This window comes from Kryptolebias marmoratus, linkage group LG4 (assembly GCF_001649575.2).
Source record: "Kryptolebias marmoratus isolate JLee-2015 linkage group LG4, ASM164957v2, whole genome shotgun sequence".
In the NCBI taxonomy this organism is placed as follows: domain Eukaryota; kingdom Metazoa; phylum Chordata; class Actinopteri; order Cyprinodontiformes; family Rivulidae; genus Kryptolebias; species Kryptolebias marmoratus.
Genome location: NC_051433.1, coordinates 26,863,313 through 26,875,578, shown reverse-complemented (window position 1 = coordinate 26,875,578; position 12,266 = coordinate 26,863,313). Strand labels below are relative to the sequence as shown.

At 38.8% G+C, this 12,266-nt stretch overlaps 1 protein-coding gene across 2 annotated transcripts in view; it reads left to right on the top strand.

Moving 5' to 3' along the window:
• phf2 (PHD finger protein 2) overlaps positions 1-12,266 on the top strand; it is a 53,490-nt gene that overhangs the window by 17,314 nt on the left and 23,910 nt on the right. For both annotated transcript variants that reach the window (XM_037975066.1, XM_017440290.2), the window contains exons 4-12: positions 420-580; positions 2,407-2,548; positions 2,642-2,828; positions 2,954-3,116; positions 4,721-4,808; positions 4,989-5,095; positions 7,645-7,736; positions 7,823-7,912; positions 10,217-10,543. In XM_037975066.1, the coding sequence (XP_037830994.1) occupies positions 420-580; positions 2,407-2,548; positions 2,642-2,828; positions 2,954-3,116; positions 4,721-4,808; positions 4,989-5,095; positions 7,645-7,736; positions 7,823-7,912; positions 10,217-10,543 (1,357 nt within the window). The remainder of the gene's footprint in view (positions 1-419; positions 581-2,406; positions 2,549-2,641; positions 2,829-2,953; positions 3,117-4,720; positions 4,809-4,988; positions 5,096-7,644; positions 7,737-7,822; positions 7,913-10,216; positions 10,544-12,266) is intronic.

Below are 12,266 nucleotides of genomic sequence, written 5' to 3'. Positions count from 1 at the left end.
TATATCTATTTGGTTTTATAGAATTTAAATATTAAAACAATGCTTGCCTCTACATAACAACATAAGCTGTAGAATATGTATATATATATTATATGATCAAGTATGTTTTTAAGAACCAAGTGGACTTTGTGGCTCCATATAAACTTTATTTAGTAGGAAAGATGGGTAAAATTCTTTTTTGAAACATAAAGGTTTTAGACCCCTGCTGGGACTTGGACTGGTTTGTTGGCTTATGATCTAAAAAAAAAGTAAAGTTTGTAGGACTTTCAGGAAGTAAAGCCTGAGGACTTCCACTGGGAGGCGCTGTCTGATAACACTTGAGGATGTACCGTCACTCAGTTTCACATGTTGCAGGTGTAATTATAGGATGCCAGATACCCTCTTGAACTGTTCTCTGTCTTGTTTCTGTTTGGTTTCAGTGCTGACGACATTGTGGTGAAACTCAGTGGCAGTCAGCTGTCTATTGACTACCTGGAGGAGAATGGCTTCAGTGAACCAATCCTGGTTCAAAAGAAGGACGGTTTGGGCATGTCCATGCCCGCTCCAACCTTCTACATCAGTGATGTGGAGAACTATGTTGGTAAGAAACCTGGACACTCTACATCTCTAATAAAACAGGATTTATTCTTACTCACTGTAACTACAGGCCTGCTTGGAAAAGTGCTACAACAAAATACAGATAAAACTGTTAAAACTTTCCTGAAGGAATCCATAGTGCCTGCTGTCCTGCTGTTAGTGCTCAGAGTCTCAGCACCTACTAACCAAATTTTAGCTCAGTAGCTCTACGAAGGAGAGTTATAGCAATCTTTATGTTCAGCTGTGGCAGCCATCTTGAATGGGATTGACTCCAAAATGAATCGGTTATCGACACACATCCAATGATTACTTTGAGAGTTTCGTGAAAAGACGTCCAGTGATTCAAGAGATATTTTTTGCTAACAGACAGACAAATGAACACATACGAACACGCACGTGTGGCCTGATGATGTGATAAAATGAAACAAAATCAGAGATGTGAGCAGCCTTGGGATCTACATCACAGACATTAGGGTACAGTACCATAGACAGGGTGTGGCTGTATGTTTATATGAGGGAGATTGAGGTTTAGATCCTGTGAGGATTATTTTTCTTTATTTGTTTAAATCTTGGTAAAATGCTATGGTTTATTTAAATATGAAACCAAACGCAGACATTTAGCAAACTGTCACTTTAGGCCATGTAAAACATAAATAAACCTTCATGCTTAATTTTAGCTTAGAGTTTTGTTCAACTCAAAAATAACCACTTTCAGTGAGCTTTAGGTAGATGCCAATACAAGACAGATTTATATTTCCACTTTTTATAAACTTCTGGGTATCTTCACTCCTACATCATGTGATATCACACAATCTTCTGACTCTATTATGTCTGATTTATAGCCAGAAAAAGATGCACCACAGTTTTAAAGCTTTAAAAAACAATTTTCACCTCCTTATCTTTACAGCTGTCATCTGAGCTGCCGATGCAGCTGAGGTGGATTGAACCACCTCAAAGCTGAGGGAGGAAGTATAAATGTAGTGATTATTTTTCATATAAATCTTTTTGTTTGTAACTAAGAAAGTTAAATTAGTATCAATAAACACTTTATGCATTATTCAGTGGTGATCTTAGGCTATTTTTTGGCGGGGCTTGAACACCACTAAATTTTGACTCGGCGCTCCTGAAAAATAATTTTGGGAATCCTGAGTTAATCAAAGGTTTAGTCTAACTTAATGTCAGATAATGTTAAAAAAAATAGTTATGTCTTTTTATACAGTGTATGCAAACATCTGGTCTCAACTATAAGTAATTCAGTCATCCACAACACATACTCTGAGCATGCCCTGTTACAAAATTACATACAATTACTTTATTGCCCACCATTAAAAAGTGAAACAGAGGATAATGTTTTTTCTGTGTGTGTCTGTTTGGTGCCAAAATATCTCCTGTATCAATGAACACATTTTAATGAAACCTTTAGAAAGTAATCATTGGCTTTCGCCTTCAGCTGATTAACCTTTAAAGTATATCCAATTCACGATAGCTGCCACAGGTAATCTACAATAAAAAACACAAAAAGTGGCTATTACTCAGTCAATTTTAACAGATACTGACTTAAAATTTGGTGAGATAGTAGTAGAGTCATCCACAACACATACTCTGAGCATGCCCTGTTGCAAAATTACACACAATCCTGTAGGTTTGTGTGTAATTTTATATTCACAATTTGACCAAAACAGTTTCAACCCCATCATTTCTCAACACATGATGATCTTAGTCTAAAACTCTGCGATGACAGGTGGTGAGATGCATTTCGTCCAGGAATGCTAGGCCTTTATTTTTTTTTCGTTTTGCTGTTTTTTATCACATGTTCCGATGATGTCTCAGGTCCTGATGACAGTGTTGATGTGGTCGACGTCACCAAACAGACGGACAGCAAGATGAAGCTCAAGGAGTTTGTTGATTATTACTACAGCACAAACAGAAAGAAAGTGTTAAATGTCATCAACCTGGAGTTCTCAGACACAAGGTACCAATCTGACTGCCAGGTTTGCAAAAGTGCAAAAAACAAGTGGTGTTTTGTAAGCTAACTCAAGGTTTGGTTCCTGTCTGCGTGGAACAGGATGAGCACTATAGTGGAGAGTCCTCAGATTGTGCGCCAGCTGTCCTGGGTAGAAAACTACTGGCCTGACGATGCCCTGCTCGGAAAGCCAAAAGTCACAAAGTACTGCCTGATCTGCGTTAAAGACAGCTACACGGACTTCCATATTGAGTGTGGTGGAGCGTCAGTCTGGCACCACATTCTGAAGGTCAGTACCAGTCAGACTGTTGGCATCTGGCCCTCAGCATGATGAGAGTTTAGCTTCTGCTGCTCATTCTTTTCCCTCTCAAACGAGTTCAGTCATGAGGCTGACAATCCCATCGTTCTTTCCAGGGAGAAAAAATCTTTTTTCTCATCAAGCCCACCTCAGCCAACCTGTCCCTGTACGAGCGCTGGAGATCGTCGTCCAATCACAGTGAGATGTTTTTTGCTGACCAGGTGGACAAGTGTTACAAATGCACTCTGAAGCAAGGCCAGACCCTGTTCATCCCATCAGGTCAGAGCTGCACTCGTTATAGAAGAATTTGTTAGAGAAGCTACAAGTAAATGTTTTTTTTTCAGGTTCGTTATTGTTCCAGCCTGATCAGAGGGAAGAATAAATTAAAATTCCTGCTCAGCTGTTGGAAACCTTCAAAAAGTAGTTAAGGTTGTAATAGATTTCAAAGACTGTTGATTTATTACTTAGCTGGCAAAAAATCAGTTCCATCAAACTCTTTTCATGCTGGTTTCATCTTTTAAGATTTCAGAATTTGTCTCTCTTCAAATACAGTGGATCCTCTAATTACGAATACCTCTACTTATGAGTTTTTTCTAAATTCAAATGGTATTTATTGGTAAAACACAAGAGACAAACATGTGTCTCTTGTGTTGTACATCTTTGAGTTTTTGCTTGTTTTTTGCGCCTGCCACATTATCACATGGGGGCAACGGACAGAACAGTACCCTCAATACAAAAGTCCTGCCTACACACACTCTGAACTCAGACACACACTGTGACACTGTCAGGCACAGTGTAACATTAACATAACACTTTTCTTTAAGCCTCAAATAACTCATTGAAACTGAACATATTGAAAAGATACATAATTGAAGATACAGCAGTAAGGTCAGAGCTACATGAATTAACAAAAATCAACACCTGAAAAAAATATCTGAAGTATATTTTTAGTCAGGAAGATGTTCCCAGGGCTCATGGTAGAAATAAAATTTGAGGTCATAAAAATGAATTCCCATTAGTTTAGGCAGCCGTACGGATTTGTTCGCAGTAACGCTGATGTCTGTGTGCAGCAGGTGGAGTTTTCTTTTGTTTTCAGGGTGGACAGGGAAACACTTGAAGTGAGATGAGGTTTTAGAAACTGTCTACAAATTGCATAATCAGGCTGTTATAATCAATAACATCAATACAATTGTTTGTGTTTTCACTCAAATCACATTAGATATTTATGAATCATATTTATAATCTCTTCTCATCTCATTCCAACAGTTCCGTTAGAAACAAGTCCCTTTGAATCATTTGGAGAAGTTTTATCTTTATGTTACTGTATCGACAGTTCCTAAACACTGGTTCAGTTCAGACTTGGACTTGTTTTTAATTAAAGTGAATCTGCAGTTAAGTGTTTGCTTTTCTGCAGTCTACAGGAAGTGGTGTTTGTGATTTTAGTGAACGTGGAAATGAGAATTGGTCCAAGTTTTCAGTGTTGCTGAACCCAAATGATTTACTGCTCTCAAACAGAATGTCTCTCAGCTCAGTTTAGCTCTTCTGTGTCTTTACTGCACAGAAGAGCTAAACTGAGGGGCAGATTTTAAACCCGTGCACACGGTTGAACAAACTGAGGGGACAGATTTTTACAACATCACATCTTAATTCTACCGTGACCCCCTGGGGTGGCTCCATATATTTGTTTACATGGAGTGGTCAATAGTATTGCAGCCAGCCACTAGGGGGCACTCCTGCTTCAGCTTGTTTTTAGTTCTGTGTTTAATTATAACATATTTTGATGCGACACACACACACACACACACACAATTTTATAATGACTAATTTTGAGGTAATCATTTTGGCAAGCCTTGATCTTTTTATATTTTTATTTTGTGTCTCAGGGTGGATCAATGCAATACTGACTCCAGTGGACTGCCTGGCGTTTTCTGGACACTTCGTTCACAACCTGAGTGTGGAGATGCAGATGAGGTTTGGTCTCATCAAATTCATTAAGGGTCCTAAAGGTTGGGGCTTTTGGTCTCCACCGTGGGTTTCAGCTAGAACTTGTTTTGAACTCCAGATTCCACCAAATCTGTTTATAAATTTTTCTCTGTGAGTCTTGTGGTAGTGCATGATGATGTTTAGCTGAAGCATTTTTATCCTCCTCAGAGCATATGAAATTGAGAAGCGGCTGAAGGTCAAGACTCTGACCCCTTTCCCCAACTTTGAGACAGCCTGCTGGTATGTGGGACGGCACTTTCTTGAGCGATTCAGAAGTGAGTTTATAAATTGCTTTGATCTGTTATGCAATAAATTTTCACTCACAAGCCTACATTCATGTTTAATATGCCAGTCTTCCAAAGTAAACGGCTGAAATGGCTGAAAGCTCAACCTGTGGGAGAAGCTGTGCATTCAGCAGATGGCTGCATGTCTGCTGTGCAGATGAGGTGCTGGATGCTTTAATATTATTTCAGTCATTAAATCAGTGAATCACAGAGTTCACAGATAATTAGCTTCAAAAGGTTTGGCTCGCCCAGAATCACTTGGTCCATTACAAGCCAATGTTTAAACTTCCCTCAGCTGGCCTGTTTATGTTTCCACTATTTTCTCTGGGACTTCAAGCTGGATTGCTTTTGTGTTTGCTGCACGCCATCTTTAAACATTAAAGTTTGTCATTAATTCACTATCACTGATTTTAACTTAAAGATCAGCTCTCTTAGTGCAGGACTGGCTCCCTTTCATGCTGCTGCTTTGATGCCTAGTTTGTAATGATGATTATGTCATGAATGTGGTGTGTTTTGTTCTTTGTTTGGGGTTTCTTGTTGGTCTTGTTTGGTTTGGTTGTCTTTTGGGTCTCTGTGTTTATGTCTTGTCACCGTTCACCTCCCCAGTACTTTTCCATTCATGCCTGCCACGCCCACCTCACCTGATTTTCGTTTAGTCCACAGCTGCATCCCATAATCACCTTTCCCTCTGTCTTTAAAACCGGTCTCTGTTTTGTCACTTGTCACTGGGTCATTCCGTTTCTGTTGTTCCAGGCCTTGTTTTTGACTTGCCTTGCATTGCCTTTTTGATTTTGTGTTTGTTTGTTCAGCCTTTTGTTTTGTTAGTGTTTTAAATTAGTTTTCCTTTTTGAAAAAATGAGTCTCCATTCTGGGTTCGCCTCCATCTCCCCGCCTTCCATCCATCCATTTTCTTTACCTGCTTCTTCATTCTGGGTCGCGGGGAGCTGGTGCCTATCCCCAGCAGTCACTGTGCGAGAGGAGGGGGACATGCTGGACAGGTCACAAGTCCATCACAGGGACTCATTGAGACTAACAACCATTCACACTCACACCTAGGTACAATTTTAGAGTCATCAATTAACCTAACATGCATGTTTTTAGTCTGTGGGAGGAAACTGGAGTACCTGGAGTAAACCCACGTGTGCCCAGGGAGAACATGCAAACTCCACCCAGAAAGGCACCAGGCCGGGAAGTGAACCTGCAACCTTCTTGCTGGGAGGCAACAGCTCTAACCACTACGCCACTGTGCCACTCATCTCCCCGCTTTATGACAGATTATTTCCTTTTTTTATCTAAATATCCACTTGAGTTTCTGCAGCAATCTGCATTTTTTAATTTACTGTTTTATAAAGTTGGTTTAATTGTTCTTTACCTGTAATTTGGAATCAGGCTGATCTAAAATGTATGCTGTTTGAAGTACCTACTTATTGTGCAGAACATATTCAGATCTGCAGTTTTAGTGATTTAATGATGAATATTTTTGTAGTCATTTCTAATTAGTTTATTTAACACAACAGTTTGTCTGAAGGGTTGGCACTCTACTGAGCATTTCCACCTCCTGTACGCTGAGGACTGCAAACTGCCTGTTGAGTTTGTCTGTAATTAAAGGCCTAGCATTCCTAGTAGAAACGCTATCACCCACCACCTTCTATTGCTGAGTTTTAAACTAAGATCATCGTATGAGAAATGATGGCGTTGAAGCAGTTTGGTCATACCTTAAATATGATGTGATGCACAATCACAATGATCTCATGAGGTTTGTTAATGCTCAGAGTATGTGTTGGGAATTACTCTCAGCTACTACTGCATCAAATTTTAGTTCATTATCTGTAAAATAGACTGAGCTTTGGCTATTTTTGCGTCAGCTAGGTTCAGTTAGCTATAGCAGCCATCTCGAAGTGTTTTGACCCTAAAGGTTAATCAGTTGTAAATGTAAATCCAATTATTACTTTCTGAGAGTTCAATTAAAGTCTGTCTGGTGGTTTATGAGATATTTTGCTAACAGACAGATGGGGTTGACTCCAACAGTTTATGCCAATGTTTAAAGCAAAACTATTGAGCAATGTGTAGCACCTGGAGTACCAAATTTTGGCTCAATATACATAAAACTGGTCGCGTTAGAGCCATTTCTGTGTTTGCTGAGTTGTTTAGCTGTGGTTGCCATCTTGAATGGGGTTGACTCCAAAAGTTAATTAGTGTTAGATGTACATCCAATGATTACTTTCTAAGAATTTCATTAAAATCTGACCAGTGGTTCATGAGATATTTTGCTAATGCTACAGACAAACAAACACACAAAGAAATTGGTAAAACCAATTATTTTACTTTCGCCCTCGTCAGGGGGCAATATAATACACAGATGGAAGAGTTGGCTCATCTCTGCAGAGGTATGGGAAAGGCTGATTTATTTCCATCCTAAAAATATAAAGTATTAAAGTTTCACATCATAGTTTGTTCTTGTTTCCAGCCATTGGTACTGTCCTCTCAGAGTAAAAAGTCAACATTCGTTAAGTGATAACAGTTGGATTCTTTTTCTGTAGGTTTACATAAAGCCAATAAGCAGCCAGCTCCATACCTGATACATGGTGCCAAAATCATCAATGGAGCCTTCAGAGCTTGGACTAAAAAACAGGTAAAGATAATGTTCTGCATTTACTCACTCGGTTGTCTGGCTGCATTACTGTAGGAGTTGCATTAGTTATTTTATTTTTGTAACAGGCCCTGCTGGAACATGAAGATGAGCTTCCAGAGAACATGAAACCCTCCCAACTCATTAAGGACCTGGCCAAAGAGATCAGACTGTCAGAGGTATTTTAATTGATTTCATTGTGTTCCTTAGTTCTAAAAGTTTCGGAAGATTCTCTTTGGTGGCAGACAAATTTGTCTTCAAGTTATTTTGGTAGGCAATTTCAGCATTTATATACTGTTCTATTAGGATAAATCTTGTAATCTATTAACAAATTGTCATGGCAACTTCCACATTCATGTATATACTTAATAGACACATATACACTATATTGCCAAAAGTTTTCGCTCACTCATCCAAATCATTAAATTCAGGTGTTCCAATCTCTTCCATGGACACAAGTGTATAAAACCAAGCCCCTAGGCATGCAGACTGCTTTCACAAACATTTGTGAAAGAATGGGTCACTCTCTGTAGCTCAGTGAATTCCAGCTTGGTGCTGTGATAGGATCCTACCTGTGCAATAAGTCCAGTTGTGACCAAATATTCCACAGACAACGGTTAGTGGTTTTTTAACAAAGTGGAAGTGTTTGGGAATGACAGCAACTTGGCCACACAGTGGTAGGCCACAAGCAATCTCAGAGCGGGCTCAGCGGATGCTGAGGCCCATATTGCACAGAGGTCACCAGCGTTCAACTACAGACCTTCAAACTTCATGTGGCCTTCAGATTAGATCAAGAACAGTGCACAGGGAGTTTCATGGGATGGGTTTCCAAGGCAGCAGCTGCATCCAAGCCTTCCGTCACCAAATACAAAGGTTCAGCTGCAGTGGTGTAAAGCACGCCGCCACTGGACTCTAGAGCAGTGGAGACGTGTCTTCTGGAGTAACGAATCACGCTTCTCTGTCTGGGAATCCAACGGACAAATCTTGGTTTGGCGTTTGCCAGGAGAACGGTACTCGTCTGACTGCACTGTGCAAAGTGTAAAGTTTGGCAGAGGAGGCATTATGGTGTTGGGTTGTTTCTCATGAGCTGGGCTTGGCCGCTTATTTCCAGTGAAAGGAACTCTTAATGCTTCAGCATACCTAGAAATTTTGGACAATTTCATGCTCCCAACTCTGTGGGAACAGTTTGGGGATGGCCCCTTCCTGTTCCAACATGACTGCGCACCAGCGCAAAAAGCAAGGTCTATGAAGACATGGATGAGAGAGATTGGTGTGGAAGAACTTGACTGGCCTGCACAGAGTCCTGACCTCAACCTGATAGAACACCTTTGGTATGAATTAAAGCAGAGACAGTGAGCCAGGCCTTCTGTCCAACATCAGTGTCTGACCGCACAAGTGAGCTTCTGGAAGAATGGTAAAAAATTCCCATAAACTCTCCTAACCTTGTGAAAGGCCTTTCCAGAGGAGTTGAAGCTGTTATAGCTGCAAAGGGTAGGCCAACATCTTATTAAACAATGCACTACTACTACATGTGCTTAAAGAATAGCTATGTTGATCCTCAGAACTACTTCCACTTGTATCTTGCTGTTTTCTGGCATCATTGTTGCGCTTCTATTATGAACTAACACTGTCTTAATATGTCATTCTTAACTGCTGATGATTTTATTTTTTAACATTCCATGTTTTCTTAGGGTGCCATTGTACAACTGGCTACCAGGACTACAGATGAAAACTAGCCTCTGGCTAACTCTGGCTTGTTACAGATGTACTGTTATTAATATGCATTGTCCTGTTAAAAAAAAAAATTGAAATAATGAATCTGTCTGCCCCAGATTGTAAAACAATGTCTTTTAAACAAGCTTATCAGTGAAGAAGAATAAAAATGTTATCATACTGTAACTGGGGGGCCATAACCCTTTTAACAGCAGTTTGACTTGACATCAAACTGTGAACAGATAAGCAATATACCTGACCATTCTGTTCCACTTAATGAAAACATCCCAGATGGTTTAATAGTATCCTATTAGTGAATCTTACTTTTTATAACACAGTTAACTTTTTTCCTTCTTTCTTTTTACTTTCCTTTTTTCTTTCGTGAACACAATTTGCACACATTTTTACATGTAGGTTTATATACCTGTATAAACTGTAAAAAAATCCAATATATTATGCAAATGTAAACATTAAATGTTATGCAGTAATTTTAATGCAGTAAGTGTGCACTTAGGTTTCAAAGCTAGCCTTTTTTTCTTACAACAAATAATAAATTAGGGGTTAATTATCTTCAGAAAGATTTATTAGTAAAGATTAGAAAATATGAAATACTAATGCAAAGAGAAATAAAATATTAAATAATAGAAGGAGAAACAATATATTGCAAAGACAAATAATATTTTGTATTTTGCTTAATTAGCTAGTGAACTGATTGTTAAAACTTCTTGCTGAGCTTTAATGATCAACCAGCTCTCTGCTTTGACTTCCAGAATGCAACAAAAACCATTAAAAGTGAACCCAGCATCAAGGTTCCTGCAGAGGAACCACCATCTATCCAATCAGAACTGGAGGAGCCTGCTTCTCCAGAACACATTTCATCACCCAGCAGAGAAAAATCCAGAAAGAAAATCTCCAAATCCCCCAAGATTCCCAAGGCCCCCAAGCCTCCAAAGGTACCCAAAGTCAAAGAAGGAGAGAAGAAGAAAGCAAAGAAGACAAAGGAGTTATCACCACCTCCAAAACCCTCTAGCTTTGCAGCTCTTGAGTCCCATGCAAAGAACATCCTAAGTAAGATGGAGCAGCCAAAAAAGACAAAGGTAAGCAGATTTACATGTGACTGTTTATTGTTAATTTTTTTCTAGTTTTTGGAATGACACAATGAGTAAGGCTGTATCAGGAGGCAGATACCATCTACTGTTTTTATTTGTAAAACACGTCAAATAATAGACTCAGAAAAATCAATCATTGTTTTATAAGCTGTCTAGTATTTTAGTGTGTATTTGTGTCCTAAAGCTCTCAAATTATGCCACATTATGCTCTCCGTGTTTTGAAGTACTCCAAAAGTTTGTTTATAGGCTGTTACATTTTTAACGCCTCTAATGGCTGACGAGTTTTGTGTGGGGCTCTTAAATTACACATTAGTGAAGCAGACAAGTTCTCAGCTATTAGAAATCATAATTGCAGAGGGAAGGCCAGAAAACCCAATTTAACACCATTGCCAGTAATAGCTGTAAAATTCAAAAGTTCAGTTAAAAAAAACGAGAAAAAAATATTTAAAAAAAAAATCCCAGATGACACTTTTGTTTTGGTACAAGCCTAAATTTTAGGGATGCACCGATATGAAAATTTGGGCCAATATCGATATCCGATATTAATATTGTTGTTATGGCCGATAACCGATATTTACCGATATTACACCCACGCACAAAAACACTTGCATTTCTGGAACGATCAAATTTTGCACAGACTGAAAATTATGCAAATTGAATTTTTTTTAATGCTTTATTTTTCAAAAAGTGTAACTTTCAAATAAGATTGCATAGCTAACATAAAAAACAAGTAACCAGGAGTGTTACTTTTTATAATTTCAATTTGTAACAAGTGTGTACAACTTAACTCCCTAAACTGACAAAACTCTTAGGAGTAAGTTTGTATCATAAATCTAAATAATGCCAACAACAGCTGGACAAGGTCAACTGATCAAACTTGGCAGTATTCATGGCAACAAGGCATTGTTAAAATGCAAAACATGTTTTAACCACAAGTCTACTCCAGTTAAACACAAATCTGTGAAAAATGCTAAATCAAAACATAAAAGTCTATCCTGACCATAGGTTCACATTTTCCCACTTGCACTGTAATTAGTAAATATTCAAGAAAGTAAATGTCCCAACACTGAAACAGTGTTTACACAAGCAGGCAAACATAAAAAATGCAAATAATTTTAAGTTCCAGCTATAAAATTGTTAAACAAAAATATTAGAACTGGGACATAACTATAACACAAAAATACATGGTAGTATTTGCACATTTTCCAACTTAAAGCTTGTGCTGAAAATTAATGTCCCCAACACTGAAACAGTGTTTCCACCTGTGGGTGACTGTGGATTACAGTCTAGGCCTCCTTCATTAGCAAAGGCAGATTTTTTTTTACAAAGAGAAGCATTTCTGCTTTTTCACACTGGATCCTGTTTCTCTTTTCATCAACGATATGTGACGCAGCAGAAAAGAGACGTTCACTGTCCACACTTGTACATGGAGCTGAAAGGTACTTGCGTGCCGCCTTGGCCAGGGCAGGAAAGTGAGCCATGTTGCTTTTCCAGTACTGCAGGGGGCTTTCATTTCTGGGGATGGGGGGCTCACTCAGATAGCCATGGACCTACAGGAAAGCAGGGAAGTGAGTCACTATGTATGTGTGACAAATTAACAGCAATCTAAACTTTGCAACATTATGTTCAACATTATCCTCTTTAAGAACTTTGTTAAACTTTTCTCTGAACAGAAGACAGCGCTAAAGGCCCAACTCCAAGAGTGCAGTGA